The sequence below is a fragment of the Heterodontus francisci genome, chromosome 30 (assembly GCF_036365525.1).
Source record: "Heterodontus francisci isolate sHetFra1 chromosome 30, sHetFra1.hap1, whole genome shotgun sequence".
Classification (NCBI taxonomy): domain Eukaryota; kingdom Metazoa; phylum Chordata; class Chondrichthyes; order Heterodontiformes; family Heterodontidae; genus Heterodontus; species Heterodontus francisci.
In genome coordinates, this window is record NC_090400.1 from 63886958 (window position 1) to 63901363 (window position 14406).

General features: G+C 46.2%; 1 protein-coding gene across 9 annotated transcripts in view; it reads left to right on the forward strand.

The window, feature by feature from the left end:
- Nucleotides 1–14406, forward strand: part of LOC137346878 (uncharacterized) — a 398647-nt gene that overhangs the window by 243129 nt on the left and 141112 nt on the right. For all 9 annotated transcript variants that reach the window (XM_068010837.1, XM_068010836.1, XM_068010841.1 and 6 more), the window contains 2 exons: nucleotides 11360–11513; nucleotides 13235–13316. In XM_068010837.1, the coding sequence (XP_067866938.1) occupies nucleotides 11360–11513; nucleotides 13235–13316 (236 nt within the window). The remainder of the gene's footprint in view (nucleotides 1–11359; nucleotides 11514–13234; nucleotides 13317–14406) is intronic.

Consider the following 14406-nt stretch of genomic DNA (forward strand, 5'->3'; position numbering starts at 1 on the left):
TTCTCCCTGCTGCTCTCACATGCGTTCAAGTCTTCAGAAGAAGGAATTTTCCTCCACACAAGATCAGGTGGCAGGTTGTTCAACCTTGCCCGTCTAAGAGAGAAGACCAAAGTACGGAAAGTCCTCATCAGGGAACTCCTCTTTGCTGACGATGCTGCATTAACATCTCACACTGAAGAGTGTCTGCAGAGACTCATCGACAGGATTGCGGCTGCCTGCAACGAATTTGGCCTAACCATCAGCCTCAAGGAAACGAACATCATGGGACAGGACGTCAGAAATGCTCCATCCATCAATATTGGCAACCACACTCTGGAAGTAGTTCAAGAGTTCACTTACCTAGAAGTCCTTGAGGTGGCCAACAGCCCCAGCATATACACCCTACTGAGCCAGCGGCACTTGAGATGGCTTGGCCATGTGAGCCGCATGGAAGATGGCAGGATCCACAAGGATACATTGTACAGCGAGCTCGTCACTGGTATCAGACCCAACGGCCGTCCATGTCTCCATTTTAAAGACGTCTGCAAACGCGACATGAAGTCCTGTGACATTGATCACAAGTCGTGGGAGTCAGTTGCCAGTGATCGCCAGAGCTGGCGGGCAGCCATAAAGGCGGGGCTAAAGTGTGGCGAGTCGAAGAGACTTAGCAGTTGGCAGGAAAAAAGACAGAAGCGCAAGGGGAGAGCCAACTGTGTAACAGCCCCGATAACCAATTTTATCTGCAGCACCTGTGGAAGAGTCTGTCACTCTAGAATTGGCCTTTATATCCACTCCAGGCGCTGCTTCACAAACCACTGACCACCTCCAGGCACTTACCCATTGTCTCTCGAGACAAGGAGGTCAAAGAAGAGAAGCATGAAGCATGGGTAACACAGTAATCATGGGTGACTTCAATCTGCATTTACACTGGGTAAACCTAATGAGCACTAATGCTGTGGAGGCCGAGTTTCTGGAGTATGTTAGGAATGGTTTTCAAGAGCAGTATGTTGAGGAACCCACTAGAGAACAGGCTTTTTTGATCCAGTATTATGTATTGAGGAAAGGTGAATTAATAATATGAAGAACATTTAGGGATGAGTGACCATAATATGATAGAATTTTGCATTATGTTTGAAAGTGAGGTAGTTCAATCTGAAGCCAAGGTGTGAAGTTTGAACAAAGGAAGGTATGAAGGTAGGAGGGGCAAATTAGCTAAGGTGGATTGGGAAAATACATTAAAAGGTATGACAGTACATAGGCAATGGATAGTCTTTAAAGAATTATTACATAGTTTACAGCAACTATACATTCCTTCAAAGCACATAAACCCAAAAAGAAAAGTCAGTTAATTGTGGCTAACAAAGGAAGTTAAGGATTGTATAAGATTCAAAGAAAAGGCCTATAAAGTTGCCAGAAATCGTCGTAAACCTGAGGATTGGGAGGATTTTAGAAGACAGCAAAGGAGGACCAAGAAACTCATAAAGGGAGAATAGAATATGAATATAAACTAGTAAAAAACATAAAAATAGACTATAAAAGCTTCTATAGATATGTAAAAAGGAAACGTTTGGCTGAGACAAATGTGGATCCATTACAGGTAGAGTCAGGAGAATTTATAGTGGAGAATAGAGAAATGGCAGAGAAGCTAAACGATTATTTTGTGTCTGTCTTCACTAAGGAAGATATAAGAAAGCTCCCAGAATTAGAGATCCAAGGGACATGGGAGAATGAGGAATTGAAGGAAATTATTGTTCGTAAGAAGGTTGTATTGGAAGAGTGTTGAAAGAGGTAGCTATGGAGATACTGGATGTATTGCTCCTACACCTCTTTTAGAATTGTACACGTTATTCTATATTGTCTCTCCATGTACTTCCTACCAAAATGAATCACTTCACATTTTTCTGCATTGAACTCCATCTGCCACTTGTCCATCCATTCCACCAACTTGTCTGTGTCCTTTTGAAGTTTTGAAGTTCACAATGCTTCCAAGTTTCGTATCATCTGAAAACTTTGAAATTGTGCCCTGTACACCAAGGTCTAGGTCATTAATATATATCAGGAAAAGCAAGGGTCCCAACAATGATCCCTGGGGAACTCCACTACAAACCTTCCTCCAGCCTGAGAAACATCCATTAACCACAACTCTTTGTTTCCTATCACTCAGCTGATTTCGTATCCATGTTGCTACTGTCCCGTTTGTTCCATAAGCTACAGGTTTTCTCACAAGTCCGTTGTGTGCCACTGTATCAATTTTTTTTTTTTAAATTCATTCATGGGAAGTGGGCGTCACTGGCTAGGCCAGCATTTATTGCCCATCCCTAATTGCCCTTGAGAAGGTGGTGGTGAGCTGCCTTCCTGAACCGCCACAGTCCATGTGAGGTAGGTACATCCGCAGTGCTGTTAGGAAGGGAGTTCCAGGATTCAGACCCAGCGACAGTGAAGGAACAGCAATATAGTTCCAAGTCAGGATGGTGTGTGACTTGGAGGGGAACTTGCAGGTGGTGGTCTTCCCATGCGTTTGCTGCTCTTGTCCTAGTTGGGAGAGTTCGCGGGTTTGGAAGGTGCTGTCTGAGGAGCCTTGGTCCGTTGCTGCAGCGCATCTTGTAGATGGTACACACTGTTGCCACTGTGCGTCGGTGGTGGAGGGAGTGAATGTTTGTGGATGGGGTGCCAATCAAGTGGGCTGCTTTGTCCTAGATGGTGTCGAGCTTCTTGAGTGTTGTTGGAGCTGCACCCATCATACTCCTGACTTGTGCCTTGTAGATGGTGGACAGGCTTTGGGGAGTCAGGAGGTGAGTTACTCGTCGCAGGATTCCTTGCCTCTGACCTGCTCTTGTAGCCGCAGTATTTATATGGCTACTCCAGTTCAGTTTCTGGTCAATGGTAACCCCTAGGATGTTGATAGTGAGGGATTCCGCGATGGTAATGCCGTTGAATGTCAAGGGGAGATGGTTAGATTCACTCTTGCTGGAGATGGTCATTGCCTGGCACTTGTGTGGCACGAATGTTATTTGCCACTTCTCAGCCCAAGCCTGGATATTGTCCAGGTCTTGCTGCATTTCTACACGGACTGCTTCAGTATCTGAGGAGTCGCGAATGGTGCTGAACATTGTGCAATCATCAGCAAACATCCCCACTTCTGACCTTATGATTGAAAGAAGGTCATTGATGAAGCAGCTGAAGATGGTTGGGCCTAGGAGACTACGCTGAGGAACTCCTGCAGTGATTTTCTGGAGCTGAGATGATTGACCTCCAACAACCACAACCATCTTCCTTTGCGCTAGGTATGATTCCAACCAGCGGAGTGTTTTCCGTCTGATTCCCATTGTGTCCATTTTTGCTAGGGCTCCTTGATGCCATACTCAGTCAAATTCTGCCTTGACGTCAAGGGCAGTCACTTTCACCTCACCTTTTGAGTTCAGCTCTTTTGTCCATGTTTGATCCAAGGCTGTAATGAGGTCAGGAACTGAGTGGCCCTGGAGGAACCCAAACTGAGCATCAGTGAGCAGGTTATTGCTAAGCAAGTGCCGCTTGATAGCACTGTCGATGACACTTTCCATTACCTTACTGATGATTGAGAGTAGATTAATGGGGCAGGAATTGGTCAGGTTGGACTTGTCCTGCTTTTTGTGCACAGGACATATCTGGGCAATTTTCCACATTGCAGGGTACATGCCAGTGTTGTAGCTGTACTGGAACAGCTCGGCTAGGGGCCCGGCAAGTTCTGGGGCGCAGGTCTTCAGAATATGTCAGAGCCCATAGCCTTCGCAGTATCTAGTGCCTTCAGTCATTTCTTGATATCACACGGAGTGAATCGAATTAGCTGAAGTCCAGCATCTGTGATGTGGGGGACTTCTGGAGGAGGCCGAGATGGATCATCAACCCTGCACTTCTGGCTGAAGATTGTTGAAAATGCTTCAGCCTTATCTTTCGCACTGATGTGCTGGGCTGCCCCATCATTGAGGATGGGGTTAGTTGTGGACCCACCTCCTCCAGTTAGTTGTTCAATTGTCCACCACCATTCACGGCTGGATGTGGCAGGACTGCAGAGCTTATATCTGATCCGTTGGTTATGTGGTTGCTAAGCTCTGTCTATCGCATGCTGCTTACGCAGTTTGGCATGCAAGTAGTCCTGGTTTGTAGCTTCACCAGGTTGACACCTCATTTTGAGGTATGCCTGGTGCTGCTCCTGGCATGTCCTCCTGCACTCTTCATTGAACCAGGGTTGGACTCCTGGCTTGCTGGTAATGCGAGAGTGGGGGATATGCCGGGCCATGAGGTTACAGATTGTGGTTGAGTACAATTCTCCTGCTGCTGATGGCCCACAGTGCCTCATGGATGCCCAGATTTGCATTGCTAGATCTGTTCGAAATCTATCCCATTTAGCACGGTGATAGTGCCACACAACACGATGGACGGTATCCTCAATGTGAAGGCGGGACTTCGTCTCCACAAGGACTGTGCGCAATACTGTCATGGACAGAAGCATCTGCGGCAGGCAGATTGGTGAGGATGAGGTCAAGTATGTTTTCCCTTGTGTTGGTTTCCCCAACACCTGCCGCAGACCCAGTCTAGCAGCTATGTCCTTTAGGACTCGGCCAGCTCGGTCAGTAGTGGTGCTCCCGAGCCACTCTTGGTGATGGACATTGAAGTCCCCCACCCAGAGTACATTTTGTGCCCTTGCCACCCTCAGTGCTTCCTCCAAGTGGTGTTCAACATGGAGGAATACTGAGTCATCAGCTGAGGGAGGGCAGTAGGTGGTAATCAGTAGGAGGTTACCATGCCCATGTTTGACCTGATGCCATGAGACATCATGGGGTCCAGAATCGATGTTGAGGACTCCCAGGGCAAGTCCCTCCCTACTGTATACCACTGTGCCACCACCTCTGGTAGGTCTGTCCTGCCGGTGGGACAGGACATACCCGGGGATGGTGATGGCAGTGTCTGGGACATTGGAAGGTATGATTCCGTGAGTATGACTTTGTCAGGCTGTTGCTTGACTAGTCTGTGGGACAGCTCTCCCAACTTTGGCACAAGCCCCCAGATGTTAGTAAGGAGGACTTTGCAGGGTCGACAGGGCTGGGTTTGCCGTTGTCGTTTCCGGTGCCAAGGTCGATGCCGGGTGGTCCGTCCGGTTTCATTCCTTTTTATTGACTTCGTAGTGGTTAGGTACAACAGAGTGGCTTGCTAGGTCATTTCAGAGGGCATGTAAGAGTTAACAACATTGCTGTGGGTCTGGAGTCACATGTAGGCCAGACCAGGTAAGGACAGCAGATTTCCTTCCCTAAAGGACATCAGAAGTGCCGAGTTGATGATCCATCGCGGCCTCCTCCTGAAGTCCCCAGCATCATAGATGCCAGACTTCAGCCAATTCGATTTACCCCATATGATATCAAGAAACGACTGCAGGCATTGGATACTGCAAAGGCTATGGGCCCTGACAATCTTCCAGCAATAGTACTGTGCTCCAGAACCTGCCGCGCCCCTAGCCAAGCTGTTCCTGTACAGCTACAACACTGGCATCTACCCAGCAATGTGGAAAATTGTCCAGGTATGTCCTGTACACAAAAAGCAGGACAAGTCCCACCTGACCAATTACCGCCCCATTAGTCTACTCTCAATCATCAGTAAAGTGATGGAAGGTGTCATCAACAGTGCCATCAAGCAGCACTTGCTTAGCAATAACCTGCTTAGTGACACTCAGTTTGGCTTGCGCCAGGATCACTCAGCTCCTGACCTCATTACAGCCTTGGTTCAAACATGGACAAAAGAGCTGAACTCAAGAGGTGAGGTGAGAGTGACTGCCCTTGACGTCAAGGCAGCATTTGACCAAGGATGGCATCAAGGAGCCCGAGCAAAACTGGAGTCAATGGGAATCGGGGGGAAACTCTCCGCTGGTTGGAGTCTGACCTGACGCAAAGGAAGATGGTTTTTGTTGTTGGAGGTCAATCATCTCAGCTCCAGGACATCACTGCAGGTGTTCCTCAGAGTAGTGTCCTCGGCCCAACCATCTTCAGCTGCTTCATCAATGACCTTCCTTCAATCATAAAGTCAGAAGTGGGGATGTTCGCTGATGATTGCACAATGCTCAGCACCATTCGTGACTCCTCAGATACTGAAGTAGTCCGTGTACAAATGCAGCAAAACCTGGACAATATGCAGGCTTGGGCTGATAAGTGGCAAGTTACATTCGCGCCACACAAGTGCCAGGCAATGACCATCTCCAACAAGAGAGAATCTAACCATCTCCCCTTGACATTCAATGGCATTACCATCGCTAAATCCCCAACTATCAACATCGTAGGGGTTACCATTGACCAGAAACTGAACTGGAGTAGTCATATAAATACCGTGGCTACAAGAGCAGGCCAGAGACTAGGAATCCTGCGACGAGTAACACCTCCTGACTCCCCAAAGCCTGTCCACCATCTACAAGGCACAAATCAGGACTGTGATGGAATACTCTCCATTAACCTGGATGGGTGCAGCTCCAACAACACTCAAGAAGCTTGACACCATCCAGAACAAAGCAGCCCGCTTGATTGGCACACCATCCACTAACGTTCACTCCCTCCACCACCGACGCACAGTAGCAGCAGTGTGTACCATCTATAGATGCACTGCAGCAATGCACCAAGGCTCCTTCGACAGCACTTTCCAAACCCGTGACCTCTACCACCTCGAAGGACAAGAGCAGCAGATGCATGGGAACATCACCACCTGCAAGTTCTCCTCCAAGTCACACACCATCCTGACTTGGAACTATATCGCCATTCCTTCACTTGCTGGGACAAAATCCTGAACTCCCTCCCTAACAGCACTGTGGGTGTACCTACCTCACATGGACTGCAGCGGTTCAAGAAGGCAGCTCACCACCACCTTCTCAAGGGCAATTAGGGATGGGCAATAAATGCTGGCATAGCCAGTGACGCCCACATCCCATGAATGAATTAAAAAAAAGTCCTGTGTTGTAGCTTCACCAGGTTGACACCTCCTTTTGAGGTATGCATGGCCTAGTGCTGCTCCTCGCATGCTTTTCTGCACTCTTCATTGAACCAGGGTTGGTCTCCTGGCTTGGTGGTAACAGTAGAATGGGGAATATGCCAGGCCATGAGGTTACAGATTGTGGTTGAATACAATTCTGCTTCTGAAGTTGGCCCACAACACCTCATGGATGCCCAGATTTGCTTTGCTCGATCTGTTCTTAATCTATCCCATTTAGCACAGTGCTACTGCCACACAACACGATGGAGGGTATCTTCAATGTGAAGGCAGGACTTCGTCTCTGCTGTGCAGTGGTCACTCCTACCAATACTGTCATGGGCAGATGCATCTGCAGCAGGCAGATTGGTGAGGGCAAGGTCAAGTATATTTTTCCCTCACTACCTGCCACATACCCAGTCTAGCAGCTATGTTCTTTAGGACTCAGCCAGCTCAGTCAGTTGTGGTGCTACCGAGCCACTCTTGATGATGGACATTGAAGTCCCCCATCCAGAGTACATTCTGCGCCCTTGCCACCCTCAGTGCTTCCTCCAACATGGAGGAGTACTGATTCATCAGCTGAGGGAGGGCAGTAGGTGGTAATTTGCAGGAGATTTCCTTGCCCATGTTTGACCTGATGCCATGAGATTTCATGGGGCCCAGAGTCGATGTTGAGGACTCCCAGGGCAACTCCCTCCGGACTGTATGCCACTGTGCCACCACCTCTGCTGGGTCTGTCCTGCCGGTGGGACAGGACATACCTGGGGATGGTGATGGTGGTGTCTGGGACATTGTCTGTAATGTAAGATTCTGTCAGTATGACTATGTCAGGCTATTGCTTGACTAGTCTGTGGGACAGCTTTCCCAACTTTGGCACAAGCCTCCACATGTTAGTATGGAGGACTTAGCAGGGTCGACAGGGCTGGGTTTGCTGTTGTTGTTTCCAGTGCCTAGGTCAATGCCGGGTGGTCCATCTGGTTTCATTCTTTTTATTAACGTCGTAGCAGTTAGATACAACTGAGTGGCTAGCTCGGCCATTTCAGAGAGCATTTCAGAGTCAACCACATTGCTGTGGGTCTGGAGTCACATGTAGGCCAAACCAGGTAAGGACAGCAGAATTTCTTCCCTAACCGACAATAGTGAACCAGATGGGTTTTTACAGCAATCATTTCATGGCCATCATTAGACTAGCTTTTAATTCCAGATTTATTAATTGAATTCAAATTTTATCTTCTGTTATGGTGGATTTGAACCCATATCCCGAGAGCAATACCCTGGATCTCTGGGTTACTAGTCCAGTGACAATACCACTTCGCTACCGCAGTGGCGCAGTGGTTAGCACTACAGCCTCACAGCTCCAGGGACCCGGGTTCGATTCTGGGTACTGCCTGTGTGGAGTTTGCAAGTTCTCCCTGTGTCTGCGTGGGTTTTCTCCGGGTGCTCCGGTTTCCTCCCACAAGCCAAAAGACTTGCAGGTTGGTAGGTAAATTGGCCATTATAAATTGTCACTAGTATAGGTAGGTGGTAGGGAAATATAGGGACAGGTGGGGATGTTTGATAGGAATATGGGATTAGTATAAATGGGTGGCTGATGGTCGGCACAGACTCGGTGGGCCGAAGGGCCTGTTTCAGTGCTGTATCTCTAATCTAATCCCCTTATGCCATTTGAAAGTCCATGTACACCACATTGACAGCATTGCTCTCATCAACCCTCTCTGTTACCTCCTCAGAAAACTCCAGCAAGTTAGTTAAACATGATTGTCCCTTAAATGCTGGCTTTCCTTCATTAACTCGCATTTGTTCATGTGACTATTGATTTTGTCCTGAATTATTTTTTCTAGAAGTTTTCCCTTCACCGAAATTAAACTGACTGGCCTGTAGTTGCTGGGCTTATCTTTACACCCTTTTTTGAACAAGGGTGTAGTGTTTGCAATTCTCCAGTCCTCTGGCACCACGCCCGAGTCTAAGGAAGACTGAAAAATTATGACCAGTGCTTCTGCGATTTCCACCCTCACTTCCCTCAGTATCCTTGGATGCATCTCATCTGGTCCACTTTAGGTACAGACAGCCTATCTAATACTTCCTCTTTATCAATTTTAAACCCCTCTAGTGTCTGACATACCTCCTCTTCCAACATTGCCTGGGTTGCATCATCTTCCTTGGTAAAGACAGATGCAAAATATTCATTTAATACCTCAGCTATGCCCTCTGCCTCCGTGTGTAAATCCCCTTTCTGGTCCCTAATCGGTCCCACTCCTCCTTTTACCACCCTTTTATTATTTATATGCCATTAGAAAACTTTGGGATTTCCTTTAATGCTAGCTGCAAGGCTCTTTTCATGCTCTCTCTTTGCTTCCCTTATTTGCTTTTTCACTTCCCCTCTGGACCTTCTATATTCAGCCTGGTTCTCAATAGTATTTTCCATCTGGCATCTGTCATAAGCACACTTTTTCTTCTTTATCTTAATCTCTATCTCTTTTGTCATCCAGGGAGCTCTGGATTTGTTTGCCCTACTTTTCCCCTTCGAAGGAACATACTTCAACTGTGCCCGAACTATCTCTTCTTTGAAGTTAGTCCATTGTTCATCTGTCGATTTTCCTGCCAGCTTTTGACTCCAATTTATTTGCCCCAGCTCCATACTTACCCCATTGAAGTTGGCCTTCCCCCAGTTAATTATTCTTACCCTGGATTTCTCTTTGTCCTTTTCCCTAGTCAGCCTAAACCTTATGATACAATGATCACTATCCCCTAAATGCTGTCCTACTTATACTTGATCCACTTGGTCCACCTCATTCCCAAGAACCAGGTCTAGCAGTGCATCCTTTCTCGTTGGGAATGGGAAATCATGTTTGACGAACCTGTTGGAGTTTTTTGAAGATGGTACTAACTTGAATTCATAAAGGGAAGTTGGTGGATGTAGTATACTTGGATTTTCAGAAGCTTTTGATAAAGTCCCCCAAAAGAGGTTGGTTAGCAAAATTAAAGTACATGGGATTGGAGGTAATATACTGGCATGGATTAAGGATTGGTTAACGGGCAGAAAACAGAATAGGAACAAACTGGTCATTCTCGCATTGGCAAGCTGTGACTATTGGGGTAACACAAGGATCAGTACTTGGGGCCCCAGCTGTTCACAATATATATCAATTATTTGGATGTGGGGACAAAATATAATATTTCCAAGTGCGCAGATGACAGAAAACTAGGTGGGAATGTGTGTTGTGAGGAAGATGCAAATGGGCTTCAAGGGGATTTGGAGAGGCGAAGTGAATGGGCAAGAAGATGGCAGATGGAATATAATGTGGAAAAATGTAAGGTTATCCACTTTGGTAGGAGGAATAGATGTGCAGAGTATTTCTTAAATGGTAAGAGATAAGAAAGTGTAGATGTACAAAGGGACCTGGGTGTCCTCATCAATAAGTCACTGAAAGCTAACATGCAGGTGCAGCAAGCAATTTAGAAGGTTAATGGTATGTTAGCCTTTATCGTAAGAGGATTTGAGTACAGGAGTAGTGAAATCTTGTTTCAATTGCATAGAACCTTGGTTAGACCGCACCTGGAGTACTGTGTGCAGTTTTGGTCCCCTTACCTTAGGAAGGATATTATTGCCAGACTTGTTCCCGGGATTGCGGGACTGTCCTATGAAGAGAGATTGGGGAAACTGGGCCTGTATTCTGTAGAGTTTCAAAGAATGAGAGGTGATCGAATTGAAACCTACAAAATACTTAAAGAGATAGACAGGGTAGCTGAAAGAGATAGACAGGATAGATGCAGGTAAGATATTTTCCCTGGTTGAGTCTAGAACCAGGGGACACAATTTCACAATAAGAGAGAAGCCACTTAGGACCGAGATGAGGAGAAATTTCTTTACTCAGAGGGTTGTGAATCTTTGGAATTCTCTACCACAGAGGGCTGTGGAAGCTCCATCATTGAGTATGTTTAAAGCAGTTGACAGATTTCTAAATACCAATGACATAAAGGGATCTGGGGATAGTGTGGGGAAAAAGGCATTGAAGTGGATGATGAGCCATGATTGTATTGAATGATGGAGCAGGCTTGATGGGCTAAATGGCCTACTCCTGCTCCTCTGAGCCTGTTCTGCCATTCAAGTATATCATGGCTGGTACCAATGGACAAAGTGGGCACAGCACTAGCTTCTCTGATTGGTTCCTTAAGATTGCATCAGGTGTCTTTGTACGCCAAAGGATCCTGATTCGCAGATTACAACATTGCTTCTGCTTGAAACAGGCAGGTGCCTGGGCTGCCCCCATGAGGAAGGCCCCAACGGTGAAGGTTAATTAAAATCGACCCGTTATATGTTAAAATTGATTGAGAATACAAAGTATTACTCACTTGAATGGAACAAATTACCTTGGATCATAACCAATTTCTCTCCCAGCCAGGTGAGGTGGATATGATGCTAAGATCCCAAGCTCCTGCACTGACAACTCAGCAGTTTCAGAAAGTGATCAAACAACATTTCTACACAAGCCTCTACAAGAAATTAAACAAGCAGGACAGTGAAGTATTTACAGTACTGGATCCAACTCGAGGTCAGTTTTCATGGACTTTGTCTAGTTTTGTTCGTCAGGTATCACCAATCAGCATAGTGGTTTGTTTGTTTTGCCATGAATGCCACAAATGACATCCTATGTAAATGTGACAAAGGTAAACCATCCCTTCTCATCCTTCTTGACCTGAGTGCAGCATTTGACACTGTTGACCACACTAACCTCCTCCAATGCCTCTCCACTGTTGCCTAGCTTGGTGGGACTGCACTCACCTGGTTCCGTTCTTATCTATCTAATCGTTGCCGGAGAATCATTTGCAATTGCTTCTCTTCCTGCTCCTACACCATCACCTCTGGTGTGCTCTAAGGACATATCCTTGGCTCCCTCCTATTTCTCATCTACATGCTGCCACTTGGCAATATTATCCGAAAACAGTGTTAGTTTTCACTTGCACGCTGACACCACCCTTTCTACCGTACCACCACCTCTCTTGACTCCTCCACTGTGCTAAATTATCACACTGCTTGTCTGACATCCAGTACTGGATGAGCAAAACTTTTCTCCGACTAATCATTGGGAAGACCGAAGCCATTGTCTTCGGTCACTGCTACAAACTCCATTCCCTAGCTACTAACTTAATCCCTTTCCCTGGCAACTGTCTGAGGCTGAGCCAGACTGTTCGCTACCTTGGTGTCATATTTGACCCCGAGTGAGCTTCCAACCACATATCCACATACCATTATCCACACACCTATTTCTACCTTTGTAACATCAACTGAATCCGCCCCGTCTCATTTCATCAGCTGCAGAAACCCTCATCAATGCATTTGTTCCTCTAGAATTGACTATTCCAAGCAATCCAGGCCCACCTCTAATATTCTATCCTCTGTCAACCTGACGTCATCCAAATCTCTGTTGCCCTTGTCCTTATTCACAGCAAGTCCGTTTACTCATCGCCCTTGTGCTCGTTGACCTACATTGGCACCCCATCAAGCAAAGCCTCATTTTATAAATTCTCACCTTTGTTTTCAATCTCTCCATGGCCTCACCCTCCCTATCTCTGTAATCTCCTCCAGTCCCACAACCCTCTGAGATAGAACATTACAGCGCAGTACAGGCCCTTCGGCCCTCGATGTTGCGCCGACCTGTGAAACCATCTGACCTAAACTATTCCATTTTCATCCATATGTCTATCCAATGATATCTGCACTCATCTCATTCTGGTCATTTAAGTATCCCCGATTTTAATCACCTCAACGTACGTGGCTCTGCCACCAACCACCTAGGCCTTAAACTCTATAATTCCCTCCCTAAACCTCTCTGCTTCTCTACCCTTTTTTCCTTCCTTTATGACACTCCTTCAAACCTACCTATTTGACCAAGCTTTGGTCATCTGACCTAAAATCTCCTTTTGTGGCTCAGTGTCATATCTTGTTTTATAATGCCCTGTGAAGCGCCATGGGGTGTTTTATTACATCAAAGGTGCTATATAAATGAGTTGTTGCTGTTAATCCCACAGAAAGCTTTGAAAAAATACATTATTTTTAAACATACTTCAAGTCACTGGAAGCAAGACTTTTCAGCTGCTGTGGGTAGTTCAAAGAATAATGCACTTGCTATCCATAATCAGATTAAGGAACTGCATAGAATTATAAAGCAGGCACATTGGCAGTTTTGGGGCCAATAGAGATACTGACTACATTTTACACCTGCCCTGAATTTGTCCAGGAAGTCTTGCACACTGAACTTTGTTTTTTTTTCAGTACGATTTCCACAGCCATGGTCTCACCTCTTCAGAGAACAAATTGCTAAACGAACCCTTCCAAAAGAGAGGCGACAGGCCAGGTAACAATACTGAAACAGTGTATGCACATACCAGAAGACCAAAAGGAAACTGCACCTGCATGGTAAAATAGAGATCCACCTTAAAAGTCTATTAATTTGCATAACTTAACATTGAGTTTCTCCTTGTACTGTATGGATGATGATTATCTTAGATTATTTTCAATTGTATCAGTGCTTTTCCTAGATAATATAGCGAGTTGAAGGAGGGCACTGACTTCATTCAGTGCCAGCTAGGCAGCACACTAGACCACAGCTGCTGTTTTTCTTTCTTCTTCCTCCTTTGTCTATTCCCATCCTTTCTTAAGGATGGTAATTCAGAGGTACAGTTCCATGGTGCCAGTTGTCTTGTGGTATTTTGTTCAGGTATCCATTATTCATAGAAGTACACTGAGATTACAACATGGAAACAGGCCATTTGACCCAACCAGTGTGGCTTTCGTGCAGAGAGATCGACCGTTGACCTGCTGTTCTCCCTTCGTCAGATACAGGAGAAATGCCGTGAACAACAGATGCCCCTCTACATTGCTTTCATTGATCTCACCAAAGCCTTTGACCTCGTCAGCAGACGTGGCCTCTTCAGACTACTAGAAAAGATTGGATGCCCACCAAAGCTACTAAGTATCATCACCTCATTCCATGACAACATGAAAGGCACAATTCAACATGGTGGCTTCTCATCAGAGCCCTTTCCTATCCTGAGTGGCGTGAAACAGGGCTGTGTTCTCGCACCCACTCTTTTTGGGATTTTCTTCTCCCTGCTGCTTTCACATGTGTTCAAGTCCTCGGAAGAAGGAATTTTCCTCCACACAAGATCAGGGGGCAGGTTGTTCAACCTTGCCCGTCTAAGAGCGAAGTCCAAAGTACGGAAAGTCCTCATCAGAGAACTGCTCTTTGCTGACGATGCTGCTTTAACATCTCACACTGAAGAGTGCCTGCAGAGTCTCATCGACAGGTTTGCGGCTGCCTGCAATGAAAACAAACATCATGGGGCAGGACGTCAGAAATGCTCCATCCATCAATATTGGCGACCACACTCTGGAAGTGGTTCAAGAGTTTATCTACCTAGGCTCAACTATCACCAGTAACCTGT